This window comes from Clupea harengus, chromosome 24 (assembly GCF_900700415.2).
Source record: "Clupea harengus chromosome 24, Ch_v2.0.2, whole genome shotgun sequence".
Taxonomy (NCBI): Eukaryota; Metazoa; Chordata; class Actinopteri; order Clupeiformes; family Clupeidae; genus Clupea; species Clupea harengus.
In genome coordinates, this window is record NC_045175.1 from 3,956,442 (window position 1) to 3,980,241 (window position 23,800).

The 23,800-nt window shown below is 39.7% G+C and overlaps 2 protein-coding genes across 2 annotated transcripts; both read right to left on the reverse strand.

The window, feature by feature from the left end:
- Positions 1 to 5,491: 5,491 nt before the first annotated feature.
- On the reverse strand, positions 5,492 to 14,839 carry LOC116218983 (cytosolic phospholipase A2 gamma-like). Its single transcript, XM_042703410.1, has 12 exons — positions 14,823 to 14,839; positions 13,685 to 13,781; positions 13,304 to 13,446; positions 12,554 to 12,645; positions 12,277 to 12,296; positions 11,726 to 11,825; positions 10,585 to 10,728; positions 9,623 to 9,712; positions 8,138 to 8,317; positions 7,074 to 7,165; positions 6,502 to 6,667; positions 5,492 to 5,694 (listed from the first exon to the last, which is right to left on the reverse strand). The coding sequence occupies exons 1-12, from the start codon at positions 14,837 to 14,839 to the stop codon at positions 5,492 to 5,494; spliced, it is 1,344 nt and encodes a 447-aa protein (XP_042559344.1).
- Positions 14,840 to 20,847: 6,008 nt separating this feature from the next.
- On the reverse strand, positions 20,848 to 23,738 carry LOC116219218 (cytosolic phospholipase A2 gamma-like). The gene is made up of 6 exons (XM_031562336.2): positions 23,645 to 23,738; positions 22,777 to 22,947; positions 22,462 to 22,545; positions 22,193 to 22,347; positions 21,336 to 21,501; positions 20,848 to 21,126 (listed from the first exon to the last, which is right to left on the reverse strand). Exons 1-6 carry the CDS (start codon positions 23,730 to 23,732, stop codon positions 20,918 to 20,920), a joined length of 873 nt encoding a protein of 290 aa, XP_031418196.1. The 5' UTR covers positions 23,733 to 23,738; the 3' UTR covers positions 20,848 to 20,917.
- Between the last annotated feature and the right edge of the window lie 62 nt (positions 23,739 to 23,800).

The following is a 23,800-nucleotide window of genomic DNA, read 5'->3' on the forward strand; positions in this document are numbered from 1 at the left end:
TGTCCAAATTTGTTCCAGTGCGATGTGTAGCTATGTACTTCTGACTAGTATCCAGTCTTGCCTGCAGTGTGGCACACAGGCCGGTGAGGTTCGGGCCTCGAAAGGATGGAGGCTTCACGGCCCACCGAGACACCCCCTCAAAGGTGGCAGCCTCGTTATCGGATATCATATCAATCGTGATTCCCCTCCCGAAGTCCAGTTCATCTGCAGTGACACTCTGCCTCGCTTCCAGCAGCTGTAAACAGTCAGTACAGACAATCAGTACTGTGCAATGCACTGCGTATTGACACAATATATCTACCGATGTAACTGAAAAATAATGTCACATTGACCAACATTGACAATAAAGTTTAATCTCATCCAATAAATCGTACCCTCTTTCTTCTCTGAAGTCTTCATGGCTGCCGCCAGAGCCGCAAGGTCTGGTTGTCGGGGCTTACCACTAGAACTGATTAGAAATGGCTGCCTTGTTGTGTGGTGAGCTGAGTCTATGAAAACAAGAATGTATTTCACTTATATCCAGCAGAATGCATGTAGCCTATTTTTCTTTAATGCACCCTTGCTCTGGTTGTAGTGCCTGTAATTTGCTTTGGAGTTGTGAAGGCGGCGCACCCCTTCCTATCAAATATAACAAGACAAAAGAAACAAACTTCCTCTGGTTCTGCTCAAGCAGTCATATCTCCCTCTCTCTCTCTCTTTAGCGACCTTCCAGCTAATTCAACAGTTGATTACATAGAGCCGTAGAGGCAGGGTTGGGAGCCTGGTGCTCCACTGTAGTAAGAGTTTCTACACCAGGTGGGTCATTGCATGACTACTTTGGCTTTGAAAAAGTGGATTGCGTCATAAAAACAGATGCAGATCTTGCGATAGTATTCTGGTTCTGTTTTTCTTTCTGGGCTTGGTGGTACAGTACTGCAAAGTTGGTTGGCTATGTGCTGGACAAGATAAGATTCACCGGCGTCTATGATCCCTTGGCGGTTTGGGCAAAGTTTGGCTTGAGCATGGTAGAGGTCACATGATGTTTGGCTGGGTGTCTTGTTTTAAGATGTGCTGGGTGTACAGTGATGTTGAGTGTCTCTTGAGATTTGAGGAAGGTCATGCCTGACACTTGGGGCGTGCACTGGTGTCTTTTAGATATGTTGTGCGCTGATGTCATTCAGTCACCATGTGTATGATATTTTGTTTATTATGTATACATTATGTATGTATAAATAAAATTGAAAAGTAGAAAAGGTAAAAAGAAAAACAGGTATGATATATTCATTTTTATTATTTTTTCTTTTAGGGGGTGGGGGGGGGGGGGGTGTTAAGGTGTCTTGCCCTAGACCAACTTGCGCTGTAGGATAGACAATACTCTTTCACAAACACACCTCATCCACTCTGGAAGCAAGTCACTTCTGATGTTATCATTCACCAAAGAACTTCGCGCTGTAGTGAGATAGGGGAAAACATGTTTGTCCGACAGCCTGCACTTGTAGACTTAAACTGCACATTCATGATAATGTTCGAAAACAGGCCTTTCTGCCTGACCTTACTGGACACTCGTCTCTGCACACAGGCCTTGCTGCCTGACCTTATGTGACACTTGTTTTTGCAAAACTGCTCCATGTTCACCACACCACTGTACGTATTACAACAATTTTATTTTTTTCTACAAGAAGGTCTCACATTCCAAAGGAAACCACAAAACTGTTTTCCCACATCTCACTAAAGATTGCAGTTCCTTGGTAAAAGACCATTTAGTGGCACACGCGTGCACGCACACACACACACACACACACACACACACTCCCACCCCCTCTTTCCTCTTAGTCATACATAGAAATATTTATTCAGTATTTAAAAAAAATAGATTTGGGAAATTATGGTAAATGATTTCACTTATTGAATTATTAAAATTTTAAGCAACAACTAAGTAACATTTTAAACTCTTATTACATATCAATTGATAATAATGTGTAATTAATTGTACAAATATGTAAAACAACGGATCTCCTTTCAAGCTACGACTTGGTGCATCCCTCTTCACAGCCTGTTTTACGTGCCCTTAATGCTATGTTCCAAAATGTTAGGCTTTGTAAAAGAATAAATATTATTTACCACAATTTATTTAATTTGGTTGCTTTCTTCTCCAAAGCTATTTTTGTTTGTTTGTCAACGACCTTGCTCCCTGTAATTTGTGTCTCTCAATCGTACAACCTTTCAGCAAGAAGCAAGTGTTTTTTAGCAAAAGGGCGATAAGTTAGCAGCATAAACACTGTTTAGCGTGAACAAAAAAGCGGTGCTCAGAAGAGGAAGGAAGAAAATAACAGGAGTAGCATGGGGCAAGAAAGGTGCATGGTGACAGCAATTGTCTGCACTGCAATTATTTTGTCCGTGCGCTTATGTTTGGACGAAAGGTGGGCAAGAAGAAATACTTGTCCCTGGGCCAATCACAATTACGCCACACTGAGAATAAGAGGTATTACTGTATACATATTAGTATGCCTTTCTGATCCAGGCTAAGACTTGCTCAGGTATAATTCAATTAAATCAGTTGCACATGTATTACATTGTACAGTTGTTAAAGGTGAATGGGGCCAGTTGCATTTTCTCTAACCGTTTGTCAAACAACCTCAAAATGCAGCCTTCTGAAAATAACAGCAAGTGGTTAATCGTGTTTAACGTCTTTTTTAAACACAACCCTGCTACGGTTATTTGGTACATCCCAGAACAACGGCTACATTTATTACCAAACATATTATGCTGCCTAGACGAGAGTTACAAAGACGATGCCATTTATTTTATAAGCGTACTTCAAAACATATAATAGCCTGCTGTGGCTGTTGAACATAAATGGCATGAATACAACTTCCTCATGAGAAATTTAGGTCATTTTTAGGGTGAAAATTAAAACATTGTCTAAATAATTAAAACGTCACGTAATAGGCACAGGAAGTGTACCGTGTCACTGCCAATCCTACCGGTACAGCGAACATAAAAAAGGGCAAAAAGACGAAAAAGAACGAAACAGAGATATTTGCGTTTCCCAATTCCCTTTTACAAGAGAGTTTGTCTTTCGTTGTTGGTAGTTTACTTTTCTGAAAGCCTTTAAGTTCCTACAGTTTCCGTGAATTTGCAGGTTTGCTCAGCTACTTCGGTTTTCTTGTTCGGTGTTTTTGAAAGATCATTTAATAAATGGTAAGAACTCTGTTTTAAAACAAAATGTTTAAATGACGATAATGGCTCTTAAATAACCGAATTAGCCCCTAATATTACATCTACAATTTGCAATGGTTACCAGTCAAAGTAAAAATGTGTCTATATTCATTAAACTGGGCTAATTGTGCTAATAATAACAAGGTCAAAGCGAGGAAAAAATCTTTTTGGCCTATGAACCAATGCCTTCAGAGAAACTTTGCCGTGCAGCACCTATGCGAAATAAAAATCCAATAGCCAGGATTATAGCGCCCCCTGCTGGTCATGAATTTTACAATAGCGAAGACCTCGCTGACTCAGGAATATCCAATGGGACGATGATGGTCATCAATCATGTAACCTATAAAAAGATATTTGATACATCCTGCCATACATACATTCAGATGTGTTTTATGCCACATGTCTTTCCATTTGATCAAAGACAATTTTAGGAGGATGTGTGTTGGGGGGTGATGCGTGTGTGTGTGTGTATGTGTATTTGGCAGAGCGATTACTTTGATTTACTGAATGGAACAGATTGGGCTAGAAAATCAGTTTCATGCTCAAAGGCCTCTCGTTTCTTATTAACTTTTCTGACCAACCTCTTTCTTTTTCATTATACCTATCTTTACATTGTCTCTCTCTCACACACACACACACACACACACACACACACACACACACACACACACACACACACACACACACACACACACATATTTACACCAACATGTGCCCTCTTGTGGCAGCAGTGCTTCAGCACCTTCTTGGGCTTGTCTAAACCATCCCTCCCACCCTCTCTTTTCCCACTCAATGAGACAGTGATGAATCAGCTCATCCTCCTTTCACCCGTCACTTTTATGAACTCCCAGAGACACTGAATCACTGAAAGACTCCTGCACCACCCCCTCCTCACCATGTCCCTCCCCACTTATCTAACATTGTCTGAAGGGGTGAGTGAGTGTGTGTGACTGTCAAAGGGGTGGGGGGTAGAGGGGTCAGGAAAAAACACAGCGAGGAAAAGGTACTATGGAGAGGAAGTTACTCGTTAATGTATACAACCTCACTCCTCACCCCCACTACACACACACACACACACTTGTTCTCTAGCACTCTCAACATTCAGCAGAAGGAGTACGTTGTGTGTGTGTGTGTGTGTGTGTGTGTGTGTGTGTGTGTGTGTGTGTGTGTGTGTGTGTGTGTGTGTGTGTGTCAGAAACACAGTACAAGTAAGAGAGTGCTTCAGGGTACATGCTAAATAAACACATTTCATTCATTTAGTTTGGGTGGTGCAGTGTTTCAAAGATAGTGGTGTAAATGGCATGTATCTATGAGAAAGAAAGAGGGAGGGAAAGTGTGTATGTGAGAGACATACACAGAGTATGTGAATGAGTTGGATAGAGAGAGAGAGAGAGAGAGAGAGAGAGAGTCACGGGATCCCCTGCTGTGAAGGTGGATGTACAGAGGTTGGAGAGAGGATGGCATCATGCTGTAGTCTGGACTGGAAGTGTCATGTGACTGATGGAGAGGGTCCTTCATCATCATGTACTAAGCCAGCTGACCATATACATGATGGTGACCATGCTGTGTGATACAGTGTAACATATGGATGGATGGCTAGATGGGTGTGTGAAATGGATGGATGACCTGTGGGCTTTGTGAAAGAGGAGGGTGAGTAAGGAGTTAGGATACCCTGAGAGAGGGGTCAAAGGTTAGCAGCAGGTCGGCCAGCTGTGCCGAGTCAGAGTTACCTCAGCTGCTTCAGACTGTCAGTTAGAGTTTGTTTTCTGTTAGTTATTGGGTGTGGTCAGGATTTTGATTCTGTGTGTGCGTGCAAAATCCAAACTCAAGTAATTCAGACCAGCAAAATAATCAGGATAACCTTTTATTAAAATGCAATGTGATTATTGGGAAATTACTAGATCTGCCAGAAACAAGGACCACCCACATCAGATTTTCAAAGCAAAAATCACATCTCAGCCAGCACCCTCTTAGACTGCATTAACCTGGTCCTGATTCCGTGCATTGTTCCTTCGTATCAGCATGATAGCACATACCATGTAAAATCAAATAAAAATAGAAATAATGTGATTACATTTTCTTAATCGGGTCTTTGGTTCCTATTAAGACCTATTTACTTTTCTATTATTTTTATGCTTTTGAAAAAAAACAGTGTATTTGTAAATTAGTATTTGTTATATTTGTTGAAGGCCAGCAGCAGGTAGTTGTAAATGCGTCTGATTATTTATCTCTCATAAGCAATGAAATGAGCCTGGCATGATTACGTTTAAAAGCATGTTTTGAGCATAAGTGGTTAACCCGCAGAGGCCCTTGTGGGCATTTTCAGTGGCAACTGCGTCGCTGCACAGCTTTTTTTTATCTCTTCCAGGATGTAATGTTTGTTCATGATCACATTGACTTCTGCCAGATGTGCCAAGTGATCAATCTTTGCTTTGTCTGCGTAGGGCTGTTGGAAGGTTGTGTATTCCTCCCTTTCCTTTTTAATGGTTTCTTGATCTGTAGGTTGAGACAGGGAGGAATGACAGTATAAGGAAAAAGGGGTACGCAACGAACCAGAGTATGAAAGCCATGGTGAGAAAGCCAAGATCTTGTATTTCTTTGTATTTCCAACACTAAGTGATGCAGTGTAAATTATTACATTACATTGTTATGTTTTCAGTCACTGTATTCATGAATGTCGCATATCTTGAGTATATCGAATTTTTGTCTTTTATTTTCTGACAAAGGGATGTTGTAATATAATTAAAGATCTTGGGGAGCGCTCTGATTATATATGCAGGGGAGCTAGGGGGCGCTACACATGTAAGTGATGCTGACATCATTGTTACACTAGGGGGCGCTACACATGTAAGTGATGCTGACATCATTGTTACACTAGGGGCGCTACACATGTAAGTGATGCTGACATCATTGTTACACTAGGGGGCGCTACACATGTAAGTGATGCTGAAATCATTGTTATGTGTTCATGGTCACTGTGTTGATTACACTCAGTTGGAGTGTAGAATTTTTGTAGTCTGGTAGTATTTTATACTGAGTCACAATGTAACAGAGCCAAGTATATTTATTTAATTGAGATCTCAGTAACCTAACTGAGTGACAAGCATAATTCTTTCTTTGTTTTAATATTGTTACTCAGTGACCAGTTATGTATATGAGGACAAACAACCCTAATTTTGTTTAGGGTTGAAATCATCTTTTTAGACAGTTGATTTGTGTGTGATTTGGAGTTGTTACAGTGTGGATTTAGCTGTGAAGTGCTATGTGTCTATTACTCAGTAAAACACACAGAAAGTCACTCACTTTTGCAGTTATCCATGTTGAAGAGGGGAATGTGAATTACAGTTGGTTTGCCCTTTTCCTCAAAGACATAGTAGGACCTTGGCTGATTAGAGTCCAGTTCCGTAAAGTCCACTTTGGGGAAGGGATGGCCTGTGGCGGCTGCATACTTAGTGGCCCCCTTCAGAGTCTGAATATGAGACACAACAGCACACAGTAGTACATGTTCCGTTACTACAGTAACATGGCAGGTAAAGTATTGCATCAAATCAAGGTTGACTCAGAGAATTAAACTTCTATTGTGTGATTATTTGAAATATGTAATCAACATGCAAGTAGGATGACAGTCAGCTGCTATAACAGAATATGGTCTTGAGATGTCCTTAACCTTGATTTAATGTTATTTTTGACGTTTTGAGTGATTCCTACTTGTTGATGCAAGAGCTGCATTTATTCCATAATGTCACAGATTTACAACATGGAATTCTGATCTAATTGAATCATGACAAAAGAACTGTGATTACTTAACTATCTATTAACTAACAACCTATCTATTTGATTAAAATGTGAAATTGCATATGACTTGGTGCTTTCACTTCAAAAGGGTCTCCGTCACTGAAATCAAAGGATATGATGAGATCCCTGGCTTTTCCCAGGACTGAAGGATATGGTGAGTTTAGGTAGAGTCCTTTTCATTCAGGGTCATGTCCTTAGGTATGGCAGGATCTATAGCAACATTTACCACAGATGAGGGAAATTATTTGAATTCTTTTAATGATGAAAGTTTTTTTTCTGCACTTTTTTATTCAAAGTTCAGTCACCTTGGAAACGGTACAGGATATTAGGCATAGTTCCAAAGTGCCAGTCAACAAACATCGGGAATATATGTGTGAAGACCCACCACACTGAAAAGGAAATACATTAGTGTCAGTTTTTGCAAACAGCAGGCTCCAGTTTCACACTTCATTATTTCAATATTACACGAAATCAGTGGTGGTGTTCAGGTGTCAAAGGCAAACACACATTCTTGGTACTCCAAACACTCCCCTGAAACAAACCATCCCACCCCTGTTATGAAACCTAACTCACCTAAAACAGTCAAGTAAGCAACGATATGTACCATCTGGAACACACTTCAGCTTTGATCTTTTGCAGAGTTTTGATTCAGAAAGCAACCAGTACTTTTCCATCTTTCCTCATCTTTAACATTGAACCCAGTAGGCATTGGCATACACATTCAGAACCATCAATGCATATTGTTTTACAAAAACTGAACCTCAGTCCCAAGTCACAACAGAACCTTAAAAGCAGCAGGTAAGCGTTTTGGTCTAAAACCAGTGAGTTTACTAGCTGAAAGCCATATAAAACCTTGCACAAACCTACAACAACATAATAATCATTGATAGAAGCTTGCTAACATGCTTACTGGTGCCTTTTGGTGAAATAGCTATCAATATTCTTTTCTGACATTTACTCAACGGATTCTAGGCGGGTAAGTGGAAACAACAATTGTGTTTATTTGTCCTTCACAAGACCACGTATCATCAAAATAAATTTGAAGATGATACCAAAACTAGTTGCCCATAAAACATACCTCAAAAGGTAGCAAACATTTCCTTGCATCAGCTGCTAACAGAAGATTTAACCTAAAGGCTCTTACCATCGTTAGATATGATATTAGACTGGGGTACGTCCAAGGGGCCTTGACCCCACTTGTCTGCTGAAGCTGCCAGTTCATCACAGAGGTTTTCCACAAATGTATTTTTGTCTTGATCAGTCTTGTTTCTCCAGCTCTCATGATCCACTCGCTTGAGTGAGCGGCTGAAGTCTTGGTAGTGATCTAGATGGCAGCACAAAAGTCTGTAAGTCTAACACCCAGAACCACAGATAAAAATAAATGCCTTAAGGACAATACAAAACCCAATGAACCCATTTGGCATCCATGAAATTATGTGTGCTTTTGTCATGTTCAGTGATTATAAAAGTTTCATTTTGCTACCAAAAATGAAATGTACCTCCAAGGAGAACTTTGAGCCTTTCCAACTCACTGAAGCTGTGCTCAGTGTCTGCATAATTCTTCATCAAGTCAGCCAATATGAATACAACATCCGTCTTTCCTTTAAGTAAAAAAAAAACACACACACACACACACACGTACATGCGGAGACACAGTATTTCATTTTAACTGGCAATCACACTTGAAGAATATCGTTGGTATGGGTGGAAAGCTAAACAGATTTCCCATGAAAACACCACTGCTATACTATATAACAGACCTCTATGTTAGCTCTGACGTTAGTTGCGGTTGCGTGATTCTAGCAAAGAACTCGATGAAATGCCGTCTGATAGTGATGTCGGTTTATTCTATGTACCAGACCTCGAGCACACACAACACGCTACGATGGAGAGAGAGAAGGAGATATTAGGAGGTATGGTCCATAGTGTAGTTTGTCTTCTGGTTGGCCTTTGACTCCACAGGCCGCGATGTCTCCTCAATTCTCCTTGCTCCGTTCTCTCACCGGTCGTAGCGGTTGGTGTCTCTACGGCATCCTTTCTTCAACACAACACCCTCAGTATACAAATTACATTTCAGTTATAGTCAATAGAATACACAACTTAGCATAATGGGTGTGTCTGTGGTCTGGTTGTGTGCATGCTGGGCTACCTATATATGAAAAGGTGTGAATGTCAGCAGACAGGAAGGGTCTTTCTGACCATTTGTGTGTTAATGAAGGTAGCGAGAATGTGACACATTCTTGTGGGGGAGGAACTCATATGAGTTGAAAGTATATGAAAAATGCCCAAATCTAACACACTATACTAGTATTAATAAATAAAAGTGGCAAAAGCTATGTCTATAGCAGACACAAAAGCAGTTTACCTGGCTTTGCACCACTTTCGATCTCTGTAAAATGTAAAATATGTTTCATTACTATTTGGTAAGCACATACATAATGTGCTAGATTATAATTCAGGTCTTGTTTTGTCAGAGATATCAAAAGTGAAAAATTTTGCAGATTCATTGTATAATTCATGAATCATGCAGGTCAAACTAAAAAGACATTGAACTTTGAACATTGAACATTGAACTGTGTGGAAAGTTTACAGTATTGTGCTGAAGATAAAAAGTGGTAAGGTAACATACCAGGGTCTGCTGAGAAGATCCAGTTCCAGATAATATCTTTGATAAATTGTATGATTTGGGCAAAATCTCCCATTGCACATCCACACATTCCTGCAAAAATCAGGGTTAGATGTCACTAGATATTCATGGTTAAGGGGCTATGTCATCATGTTGGGTGGTCTAAGTGCATGTTTCCCTGGGAGATAAAAATGACTCTAATTGAGAATGGCTGTTCATCCTCATTTTTTTGCGTCACAATTAATGCACAGATAAAAACAAACAGGTATTGGGCATGTATCCATCAGCTATCCTTCAGCTTACAACTGGAGCAGATCAAGCAAAGGCTCAGTGGCCAAGAACATTTCTTCTCTAAGAATAGTAATGGATGGTCGTAAGGATGTTATTCAAATCAGATGAGACATGGCTTTGCTTATAACAGGTTCAATACCCTAGCTGAGACCATCTGAAGGCCAAATTTGTCAGCCCAACGATTTATGTTATAACACAAATGTTTGACACGACTATATGGAAATGCTGATGAGACAAGAAGGCAAAGAAGATGCTGGCCCTAGCCCTATTCTAGCTGTATCTCACACAAGACTCATGTGAGTTAAATCTACTCATCATCTTGCAAAGTAACTTATCTTAAGGCGCATCTTAAAGAAAAGCCAAAACTAAGCTGGCTAAAAACATTGACCATATCTTGCCACAGACGTGCATACAGGTATGCATTTGAACTTTAAGCACTTACCATTTCATCTTATAGGAAAGTAATGTTAAAATTTTCTGATGACAAAGGGGATATCAGTTTGTTGATACTATCAAACTACAGTCTCTACCAGTGATAAGCAGAGGGTAAAGTTTAGCGGTAAGAGCTCCCCTGTCTAAAGTGTGTGGCCCAGCCAATAGCTCTGCATTAGAACAACAGCAGCCTCCCCATTGTTCCTAGCACCTATCCTGTGTTAGGGTGTGATAACAAAAACCTTGCAGTTGAACCATGTCCACTGGCTTCTTCAGGAGAGGTTTCACATGCCCCCCATCAAAGTTCTTGTTCAGCAGTGATGTATCCACATAAGCCCCATGCTGTAGGAATCCAGACTCGTGGGGACTGAACTCAAACCACATTTCTGTTGAAGAAGAATTTTGCCAGGTCAGGAGCACAAAACTACAAAGTGAATACCCTGTTATAATATCCTGCATACAAATGTGCTGGCAACTAGCAGTTTCAGTGGACATGATGCTCATTAGCTCAAAGCTCAAGTTAATTTTGAGTTCGCTCAGTGCAATGGCTGATAATTTTACAGCATACACCAACAGATTGCCCTTAAACCTATGTATAGTGTGTCTTGATGAACTAATAACAGTTGGACTTTTGAACAGATTACCCTTAAACATATGTATAGTGTATGTCTTGATGAACTAATATCAGTTGTACTTTTGAACAGATTACCCTTAAACCTATGTATAATGTGTGTATAATATATTGATGAACTAATATCAGTTGTGCTTTTGACATACACACAGTGTCACATGTGAGCCACTGCCACTGCAGAACGGGATGATGACAGATGTTGTATCAGTATGCCCATCTAATAATGGCAATCAGTGCACACCCACTCTCTTCCTGTGTTTCCTGTTATTTGTCTTGCATAGGGATTCAAACACAATTCTCTCATTCTCCTCAAGTGATGTATGTTTTTTATTGTACAGTTTCTGCCAAAAACGTAAAAAATAAGAATTGTTGTGTCGGATATCTGATATTATGTGTGTGCATTTGTAGTTCCACGTTGGTGGAATGAACTGGAATGAACTACCTAGCACTACCAGAGCAGGGGCGTCCCTCTCTACCTTTAAGAAGCTTTTGAAGACCCAACTCTACAGAAAGCACTTCCCGTCCTAACTGGCACTTCAACTAGTGCGTAACTTGCAATTACAGCAGTTACATTTCTGCACTTCTTTTTCTTTTCTATTTCATTTTGTTATATTTCTTATGTAAAGTAGTATTCATTGTTACACCAGGTTCTATTGCTCGTAGCTTGACTATTCTCTCCCTTGTACGTCGCTTTGGACAAAAGCGTCTGCTAAATGACTAAATGTAAATGTAAATGCATTATGGTGTTTTACCTTTTGGTTTGTCAAGGAATTGCTTTGCAACGGTGCTGTAGAGAGGGTACGGATTGGCTCCATATTTATCTCTGTCAGCTGTCAAAGGCCTAGTCTCCAGCTGATGGAGAAAAAACATGATAATAGATCATGTTATATTTATCTTTGTACATCAGAACTTGTGTTCCTCGTCTTAAACTTCAGTCTTCCATTTCCATGCATATAGGAACAAGCCATGTTTAAGAGCAAATTGTGAAAGCTACTGAATGACCCTTCTCTGGTTTATCTAAGAAGGTGTAGGCTGAAGGCTGCATGTAGTTAGCATGAAAACATTTATAGGACTGAAAAGATATCTAGGCTACCATTAGTGTCTCCATCAACATCAATTGATATTACATATTACATTAACTTAGTCAAAGGTGATGAATGAGGAGCGCCAGGGTGTGTGAGAGCATTAAAAGCAGACGAGGTCCAGATCAGTTGTGTGGCGTCAATTTTACAACAGTGTGAGTAGACGCTCATGTTACATATGGAGGACTTCTGTCAGCAGTATGCATACGCCATGTTGGCACCTTCTCTGCCAAATTGTGACCTGTTTTGCACAAGACAAGACAATGAAGCACTATGGAGCCAAGATAAGGAGACAATGCACATATATGTGCCAAGAGATGTTACACCCCACGTATTTTTTTTACTGTTAGGTCATTTTAAAAACACTTTGTAGTACTTTTATACTCACAGATACACCCTTCATTCTGCAAGTTATCACACCCCAGACATCAGAGAGGGAAAAATTGCCCTCGTTTTCTCTCCCCTTGAACCACTCCACGGCCTGGTGAAATGTCGGACCTGTCCCCTCAGACATGCTCAACAATGCTTCCCCTGTAGCCTTCTCTGCATCCCGTGACCATGTGGGGTTTTGGTACAATGAGGACATAGACCTGTCACCAACAAAAACAGATTCACAGAGACAAAGTAGATGATGGAAAGGAAACAGCAATAAGTCAGAGGACTTTCAGATCAAAGGTCCGACAGGTCAGAGTGGACAATTGCGATGCTTTTCTAGTGGGCCTGAGACGAAGGTAAGAGCGTTGCAGAGGATCCAGGAAGTGGCAACGTGTTTGGTCTTTGATCGGCTTCTCTGCTGATTACCCATCACTGGCACTAGGTCCTAGAATCAGATTATTATCTCTTACCCTTGTCTACAGGACAGCCACCAGATCAGCATCCACCTATTTAAATTATGTCATTCAGATGTATTCCTCCTGTCAAACACTTTCTTCCTATCAACATCGGTGGTATTTGCCCACTCTCTGCAGCAATCTTGCCGTCAAGACTCTTTTCATTTGTGGTACCTCAGTGGCATGACTTACCTTGTGCTTTCCCTTTCTCTCAACAGCTTTGGTACGTTCAAGAATTTAAACATCAGTTGCTATGGTAATGTTGTTACAAGTGTGGTTGTTGTTGTTCTTGTAGTAAGTATAGTGAATGTCATCTTAACTATAATATGAAATTTAATGTTGTAATGTTTTACTTCTAAAAAAAATTGTTAGACACTTGGGACTCTGCAAAATACCAAAAACACAAACAGATACTGACCATGTGGATCCAGAAACTCCAGCCACATAAAGGAAGCCATTCAGGAGATCTTCCTTATACAACTGCTGCATAACACCTAGGAAGCTGATGTTGGCTCTTTGTCCACCACCGGAACTCAACAGTGCCACGCGAGAAATGTTTTTCTGAGAATAAAACATACAATATTGGAACAGAATTTATAAACGATATCTTGTTGTGATTCTCTCTAAATTACATTATTATGATTGGCCTAAGTATATGAATTGTGACAGAGGAAATGCCATTTCACTTGTAAAGCCACCAAGAGAAATTGACAAATGACATAACTCTCCCAACTTTAAGACCCTGCTGAAGAATCTATATAAACATTGATGAATGCAAACGTCTTGCAGAGCTGCTCACCACATCAGGAACGTGAATGCCATGTCTCTCCAGAACTTTCTGCACTATGATCTGTCTTTCCATAGTGAACTGTTTCTCACCATCACAGAGTTTGTGTCTTAAAGAGTAAGAATTGTGGAGGTTAGAGTTTTAATTTGTAGAAGGTTTATCAAATCAAGACCATGCACCATTGTCATACTTGTGTCCATCAGATCTCAGTTAATGTTGTAACTTTTGACATGATTACTTCTGTAAATGAGACGTACCAGACATATTAAAATATTAACAACCAATTTCCCTCAACATTGACCCAACTAAGGCTGCCAGAAACTTCATCGATGACCCACTTAGTTTCTCTGACCATGTGGCCTCTGTCCCAAGGTCTTGTCAGTTCACCAGGAAGACCAGACTCTATCGATATGCACCTCCTTGTGCAGCCCCTAGACTATTGCACTGCTATTCTAGCTGGCCTGCTTACGTGTGATGAGACCATGCAGAATGTGGCGCATTCAGTCTTTGATCAGCCCACAAGGAGACATTGAAGTCCTCTGCTGATTACCAATTGCTGACTTCCTGTAGACGCTAGAATACATTTTGAATGTCTTCCTCTTGCCTACAGGACAGCCACTGCATCGGCACCTGCCCCTTTTCTAATTCTTTCTAATTCTTTTTAATATCGACCAATAAACTTTAGATGTCTTTGTCTTTCTTTCTCTGAAGAATGTGACTGCAGTTAAGACTTTTCATTTGTAAAGTTGTCCTCAATGGTGGAATGACCTACTTGGGACTGTCCATTCCATTGACAGCCAAGGGACATTTAAGAAAGCATTTAAAAACTCACCTTTTAAAAAACATTATCTGTCATGCTAATTTATTAATTGCTAGACAAATATAGTATATATAATATAATTATAGTTTTGGTATTTGATAGATGGTGGTTATACTGGCAATAAGCTGACCAGCTATCAGGCAACCTACATTTATTAGCTTTCTAATATTAGTAGGTTTAGTAGTAATATTAGATAACATTACCTAGCTGACGAAATATATAGAGATAGCTACAAATTTCAGGATATTGACAAGAGATATACAAGCAAAGCAAATTGCTACACACAGGCAATCTTCAATCAAAAGGTTATTGACCCTTGTTTTGACATACCTGATCAGCACAGCCATGTCTGCAGAACAGCTAGAAGGAGAAACGTATCAGGGATCAGTATCAGTGGCCAATGACTGGTAATTAGTGTGACACAGTGTGCCTCTACATTTTAAAAACATAAATGTCATTTAGAACATCCTCGACCCTTCTCTTTCTTAGCTGTTTTTTCTGTAGTACTGAATGGACAATGATTTCACAGTCACCAGAGATTTGAATCAGATTGACTTGTTTGTTTGGGCTATATGTGAGTGTAATTTCCCCCTTTCAATGACCTGACCAGTTGACAGACTTCAACCACCATGGCAAATCCACCATCCATTGTAACCTCTACCACCCATTGTACAACATAATCATTTTGTGCCACAACAATAACGAAACCTATTTTATCTCTCCGCTACCTGCAAGAGCAGTTACCTTGCCCTTAGTACGAGACATGGTTGGCAAATGTATAGATCAGGCATTTGCATCTTACAGCCTACTGAAGCTCACCTTGTTTGGAATCCCAAGTCTGCCATTGACACAAGGTCTGATTGGATAAGCTCTTGTCTGATATGCAAACACCAGGAACTGAAAAATTCATCATAAATGTTGAGTTGAGATTTTATAGGAAAGGAAATGGGAGGAGATATTTCTGATGCAAGCTGGTTGGTCCTGATTCAAAGCAAGTGGGTGTCTGTCAGTTCTTGAGAAGTGTGTGTGTGTGTGACAGACTTGTGGGCCAAGTATTTATTTACTTTACTGAAGCTCTCTGAAACTAGGTGTTCAGAGTATGGGGAAAACAAATCATGAAATGAACACTTTACTGAGGACATGACCTCCACAAATTATCCATGCAAAAATGTCATAGTAACAACGTCAACATGAGAAACACATACAAATTAGTGATTTGCCCCACACAATAGTTTAAAAAGTTAAAACGCACCGACATTCTGACCGTTATGCTAGCCTCTATAAGATGTCCCTTACTAATATTTAGACTTAGACAGATCAATTCAACTCAGTGTTTTAAAATTCATGAATGCATGTCTAATTTTCAAGGTATCAGTATCACAAAATTATTTCAACTACTCTTTACTTCTTTACTACTTACTTCTTGTATTTCTGCATCAAGTCAAACATCATTAATTGGAAGAATGCCATGGTCAAGAAGGAGAATATACCTGACAGAAAAAGCATCAATGGGTTTTGACCAGGTGGCTGCTCTATAGGCAAGAGACCTCAGACCTGCATTGTACTAGCCTGCAACGTGAAAAAAAAAGGAAAACGTGTTACATACACAGTGATTGGGACAGATTAGGAGAAGGTGGTGAAAAGAGAGAGATGGACGATGTCAAGCGATTGAAACAAGTGTTTAGAAAGTTTCAAAGTTAAATACTATAGAGCAAATGATAGCAGTAAATACCAGTGCTTGCTTGTTTAAGTTGTTGAAATGACACTCTAAAATGTTTTCAGAATTAAATATATCTGAAAAAGATAGCGAAAAGGAAGGGAGAAAATGAGTAGATGGATAGATAAACAGAAACACTGTTCTTGTACTGCAAGCAATAGAGTTTCCTTCAGGAAATACATATTGTTATTATGGTCATTTTTTATGTTAATATTCTCCATGATAATTTGTTTACACTTTATTTGGATAATCTGCCTGCAAGGACTTGACAGACGGTTTGTTGGAATTGTAGTTCAGTCTTCACTGAATATCACCTTAACCAAACCCAACCCCTAACCCTAACCCTAACCGTAATCTATAGGGGACCATCCAAATTAAGTGTTATCAATAGTTTTTATGAGAACTTCACATCCAGTTGAATGTCCAACTTCATTCAAAGTTTAGATCGATTTTCTCAACCTTGTGATGACCTTGTCCTGAAGGAAATAGCAGTCTTTGCAATGGAAAAAAATGAAGATAGAAAATAGTTGAAGACTTGAAAACAAAGTAAAAGCTTCAATAATCTTTAAAGAAAGATATTCAGAACCATAGGCAAGACCAAAAACAAACAAAAAGGAAAACAAAAAGTGTACAAGGTCCTGCTATGTGTGCTGCTATGGTAATGGTTGTGTTCCTAGGGTGGTCAATGTGATTGACAATGCAATTTCTTAACAGTCTAGCTGGTTACTATGATGTTGCTGGGGTAGTTGGTGCTGTTGCTATAGTGATTGTCAGGGTGCTACTAGGGTAACCATCGTTGTTGCTAGAGTGTTGCAAGGGTAGTTGAGGCAGTTGCTATGGCTGCTCCAAGGGTTATCAAGCTGGTTTGTAAGAGGTTGCTATGGTAGTTGAGGTGGATGCAACAGTGTTTGCTAGTGTTGAGAGGATAACTAGGGTGGTTGCTGTGGTAGTTGTGTTGGATGCCATTGTGGTTGCTATGGTGTTGAAAGGGTAGTGGGGTGGTTGCTATGGTAGTTGAGATTGTTCCAGTGGTGGTTGCCAATGGTTCTATATTAGATGTAGTGATTTGGCTATGGTAGTTAAGCTGGTTGCTAATGTGGTTGCTAGGGTAGTCTAGGTGGTATTGCTATGGTTGTTTAGGTGGTTGCTTGTGGTGGTTGCTAGGAAGGTTGATAGGGTGTCACCAAGGTAATCAAGGTGATTGCTAGGGTAGTTTGAGTGATTACGGTAGGTGAGATGGTTGCTCAGTTAAGAAATGTTTATGCTTGATAAAACTTAGTCATACAAAAAGTACATCATATTCCATATAACAATACACACTGTGTGTTAACTGCGTGAATGGTAAATAACAAATTAAATGTTGAAATAAGGGGCCAAGATGACAGATTACTTACTGTGGTGTGCAGACAGAGAAAGCTTAACATCAAACACACCAAACCCTCTGACATCAGTAGACCAAGGCCACATTTCATTCATCAAATTGAGGTGGATTAAGGGAAGGTGGATTAAGGTGGATTAAGGTGGATTAAGGGAAAAACACAGCACCTTTTCCCTTGTTTTTGTGCCAAGTGGTTTAGCTGAGAGGTCTATTCTGATTATGAGGCATTTAGTTGGAGTTGATATCATAAATTCCTAGTAAACCATAACCTTTGTTTTTCATATTGCAATAAAGATCCAATCTCTTTTAAAATGAAAAAAGTCCCCACATACAGTACATTTCCATCACAGAGAGCTCTAGATATCGATAGTCAACAACCTCAATTGTCCCTGGTCCTACATTTATCTTTTTGTACCAGGGGCATGAATTTGAGATGGTTTATATATATTTGCAAACAATAGAAACACTGCAAATATATATAATTGTTCATATAAGTTTGGTGTGGGGAGGAGGAGGAGGGGGTAGACAACTCTCTCCACTAATTTGAATTTTGACTGCTGTAGCCTACATATTGTAATGGCTTGGTGTCAGTGCTACATATTGCTCCTTTAGAAATATGTTCAGAATCAGGTTTTATACATTTTTGAAAATGTGTTTTTGTTTTGTTGTTGCCGTATCATCTTTGCTATAGTGTGTGATGTTGTGTTTGATACAGTAGGTATTTAAGGTAATTCATCTGAAAAATTGTCCTTGTATTGCAAGTCATGAGGCTGACAGAAAGATCATATCTCAGCAACTCGTTGATGTTCCAAATGCAATGAACAATACAATAGAATTGTCTGGCTAAGACTAAGCCTAAGGATGTGTCAGTCTTATTAGGATATATCAGTCTGTCTTTTTATATTTTTTTCAATACTGTTATTATTTCCTAGTTTCAAGTGCACACTGTAAAATTCAAGTATGTATTTTTAAGAGCTACCAAAATTGTTCTTTGCCCAGGGCCTCCAATTTGCTAAAACCGCCCCTGCTCCTCCCCTACAGTAGTTGTGTGTGTGTGTGTGTGTGTGTGTGTGTGTGGGGGGGGGGGGGGGGAGGTGAGAGTCCTGGCGCACACAGGCTCTGGACAGGTGCAGCCCAGTGCACTTGGAACAGACCAGCAGCACCCCTGTGCGTGTGAACTTTGTCTGACCCCCAGGAAAGAAAAGGACAGATTCATTCATAGTACCTCAAGACCTCAACTGTGAATCTAGCATTTGTGGGGAAGAGTGAGGGAAATAAGAGATTCGTTAGCTCGAGGTGGGAAAGACATTGAGGGCCATGTGGGTGGATGGCTGAAATATTCTTTCTTCTGCATGAAATATATTCAGCCTCAAAGGCACTTCATTTGAACAGCTGTAGAAGGACGTTTGTACGGAACATATTAGAACGTCTCCTCTTGTCATCTACTTATATACACCTACCTACACCCAGCAGTTTCCTATTCTGTATGTTCCCAAGAATTTGTAATGAAGACAAGACTTATCCTTTCGTTTGACTTCTGTCACCTTAAAAACAAACAACAGGGCGGTGACGACGTAATAAAACATGATTCTACTGAAGCAGAATGAGTCAGACTCAGCCTCATCTTATCCCACACAACACACACAGTGCCACAGCGCAGGTAAACTCGTCTGCCAAGCTTATTGTTTGTTTATCTATGGAAGCCCTTGGACCCGTTCTTAACAAGACCGGCCCTGAAACAAATCAATAAGTAGCCACACTTTATTAATACAAATTGTATTTACAGAAGATATGTCATTCAGTCACCATGTGTATGATATTATGTTTATTATGTATATATTTTGTATAAAAAAGGCAAAAAGAAAAACAAGTAGGATATATTTGTTTTGGTTATTTTTTCTTTTAAGGGGGAAGAATGTTAAGGTGTGTTGCCTTATTGAAGCCAATGAGATTAGATGATCGCCTGTTGCTAGGAAGGGCCCCATTTCGATTTGAAGAGGAACTTTTGGCCAGAAATGTTTTTTGAGAGCTTCAGCACCCCTAGTGTTCCTGATATCTTATTGTTTGCCCTTCTAAATGAGGCACTGGAAAATATAATTTTTCTCTACAAAAAAAGCGACTAAATAGAGTTCCAAAAAATGCCTTTTTTTATAGACTACTGATAATAAAATAACCTCACAGGGGTATTTATGTAGACCTTCGGTGCATAAAATGAGCATAGAACTCTCTTACTGTATAGTAAGTGAATATCCAGGCCATTTGTGGAGAGGGTCCTTCATCATCATGTACTAAGCCAGCTGCACATATATATGGCGGTGACCATGCTGTGTGATACAGTGTAGCATATGGATGGATGGCTGGATGGGTGTGTGAAATGGATGGATGACCTGTGGGCTTTGTGAAAGAGGAGGGTGAGTAAGGAGTTAGGATACCTTGAGAGAGGGGTCAAAGGTTAGCAGCAGGTAGGCCAGCTGCACCCTCAGATTTAGTTATAGTTTGTTTCTGGGTAGTTAATGAATGCAGTGAGTATTCCCATTGTGTGTGTGTGTGTGTGTGTGTGTGGGTGTGTAAGAATTTATAAACACGAAACACACAAAAAAGAAACACAACTCAAGTCCAAGTACCTGAAACAAACAAACGACAGTGTGGAGCAGATGTGGGTAGTCAGACTGACATGTATTACTATGAAATGGGATTATAGAGAAACAACGACATCTGACAGAGACAAAAACCTTCAACATCAGGTGGACCGTTTCCAGGACACAAACCACATCTTGGCTAGCACCTAAAGGGATTGTTTTCATTGCCTACTGACCACGTGTTAAGTCCTCAAAGTTATAAATAATATGGTTCATTATAAATACATTTGTACTTTTGTTTAGCTTGACAAGATTTAATTTAATTTAGTTAGTTTGATTATTAAAATGTAGTCATAATTTATAAACAATGAATGTTTGAAAAAGTATAGGTCTTTAAGATAACTTTTCATGAAGACCAGTGGTAATGAGTTGGTTTGTTAAAGTAACGTAATTGAATGGGCATGTTTACAATGACTTAAGAAATGGAAGAATATGGCCATATTGAATGAGGTCCTACCTGTGTGTGTGTGGTCTGTTTGTGTGTGGTCTGTGTATGTGTCTGTGTCTGTGTCTGTGTCTGTGTCTGTGTCTGTGTCTGTGTCTGTGTCTGTGTCTGTGTCTGTGTCTGTGTCTGTGTCTGTGTCTGTGTCTGTGTCTGTGTCTGTGTCTGTGTCTGTGTCTGTGTCTGTGTCTGTGTCTGTGTCTGTGTCTGTGTCTGTGTCTGTGTCTGTGTCTGTGTGTGTGTGTGTTTTCAGGTATGTTTAAACATGATGGCACAGCCCTCAAAGTCGAGGTGTGTATTTCTCAGAGCTGCTTTTCGGATCTCTTTCAGGATGCCGTCTCTGTTCATCCTCACATTTTCTGCGGCCAAATCTGCCAGGTGGTCGATCTTCTTTTTGTCTCTGTAGGCCATCTGGAACGTGGCGTATTCCTTCCACTCCTTTTTGATGGTGGACACATCTGTGGGATTGACATGAGGAAAGGTAAAGTTGCAAAAAAAAAAAAAAAAAAGAAGAGTTACAAAGACAAAAAGAAGATGAGAGGAAAAGGGGTACGGAATACAGAGTAGTGGTGATAAATAGAAAAACAGGATCAAACATGGGGAGGAGGAGAAGGAGGAATACGAAAGGAAAACTGGGAGAGATAGAGGGGCGTTTGTAGTCACTAACCCTTGCAATTATCCATGTTGAAGAGGGGGATGTGGATTACAGTTGGTTTGCCCTCCTCCTCAAAAACATAGAATGATTCTGGGCTGTGAGGGTCCAAGTTCTCGAAGTCTATGTTGGGGAAAGGCCTTTTGATGGTGGCTGCGTAATCACGGGCTTCCTTTAATGTCTGAATAAACATGTACATATCAACAGCATTACGACTGAACTCAAAACACAAATGATGAGAGGGAGAGGAGCAACTTATTCAGTACAGAACAGGGGTATTTTGCCAGTACTACTTATGCAAGCAAGTATCGCAAATCATTCTTCGGACATTTATAAGAGTTAGACTATATAAGTTAACACTGTAAACGTACATTGAGCGTATAAGTAGGCCACTAGGTTGGACTAGAGCATTTAGAAGTTCCCAAGTCTTGCATATTTATTTAATTTACCTAATATTCTTTATAGTTTCATGTGAAGGAAGTACAAATATCAGCGTGAACCTGACACTCCAGAGAATCACATTACAGTATTTTGATCTATCAAATTATGATTAAATACAGTTTTATACAGTACAGTATTGCGATCTATCAAATTGGATTAAATACAGTTTTATACAGTACAGTATTGTGATCTATCAAATTATGATTAAATACAGTTTTATACATGACAGTATTGTGATCTATAAAATTATGATTAAATACAGTTTTATACATTACAGTATTGTGATCTATCAAATTATGATTAAATCTAGTTTTGTGTGCAGCGCAACTCTTCAGCTGTTGTATAGATGCAACCGAATTGTTTGCTGCCCTTTTCCTAAGATGTGTGCAATGGAACCACATGTGAGAGGGTGCGAGATTATTTCTTTGTACCTCGAAGGGAGAGCCCTCACTGAAGTCAAAAGACACGAAGACGTCAATATCCCTCGCCCCACTCAGCATGGACGGATACGGAGAGTTAAGGAAGAGCCCTGCGTCCATCAGGTGTATTGTGTCCTTCACACACATGTCCTTCGGGACCTTGGGGTCTGCACATAACCGTTGACCAGAATACAGCAAGTACACAGATGTTGATAAAGATACACATGATGATCTCTTTTGCAAACTTTTCTCTGAAATATATCAGTGCAGAAGACTGTTACCATGGAAGTCGTGGAGAAAATTGGCCACGTTTCCAAATTGCCATCCACGGAATAATGGCAAGATGTGTTTAACCAGCCACCACACTGAAGTGAGCACAGTGAGAACAGTATTGGCAAACTGAATTTTCATATTATCGCAATTCTTAGTTCTTAGTTAAAAAAAAAATGTAATACAAACATGTCACACCCAAAGTAATCCTTCAATATCACAAAGGGGTTGTCTACTTTAATTCTCCCAGTCTTTATACTTGATGAAAAGGTCTTTATTTTAATATAACTGTGTTTTGGACTTAATATTTAAATAGCAACTCCTACCATCAGTTAGTGTATTATCTAATGTGTTCAAATCCTGGGCCCACTCCTCTGATGATTCAAGAAGTTCTTCAAAGATCTTCTCCATGCTCAGTCTTCTGTCCTGATCCGACATGTTTGTCCAGAACTCATATTCCAACCCAAGGAGGGTGGGGCTGAATATTCCATAGCCCTCTAGAAGGCAGTAGAGTAGTCTATAAGTCCCTCATACATGATCACTACACCAGCATACAGATTAAAATAACTGTAAGAATATCTATGAGTTTCATTCAGACATTTCATCTACATTTAACAAAAGAGTTAGACTCGCATTGCACATTAATATACGGCAGATAAAAAGTAGAACATGTTGCATGCTTCAGAGGAGAAGATTCCTTTTAGTTTGTTTAGAGTCCCAGGAATATTTTTTTTTCCCCCTGAGTGCTGTCTTAACCATCACTCATTTAATTTCCTGAATCTGAATGGGCAGGGTTGGTCACAATGAATGGCTTTCAGATAGTGAGTTTTTCAGTTGAACAGACCATGCTATCATTTCCTATTTTTAAGCTACAAAATCAACAAATCATACATTCGATACTCTTTCAGTTTCTGCCTTTTGAGGAACCATTTTGATCAAGGGCAGAATACAGGAAATGAAACCGTGTGAAAACACAATTCTGTGACTAGGAGGAAGATTGGTAGAATCCCTGGTCTTTCCTTTTTCTGACTTTGTGTTTGCTGTATAGGATTTGGGTGTTGTTGGGTTCATTGTTAGTGGTTCTTAGTTAATTAAATTACACTAAAAGGGCACAACTGTATCACTTTATGAAACTGAACACCTTTGTGAAGAATGGTTGACACATGGGGAATGTATAAAATCCTGTTGTCTTACCCCCAAGAAGAGATTTCAACATGGCTAATGCTTCGCGGCCGCGCTCCAGGTCATCATTAGATTCCACCAACTCAACCAGTGTCATCATGATCTGAATCACACCTTTGAGTTCAAACAAAAAAGCATCCAGAGTGTTAATTACGTCAAACATCCAGA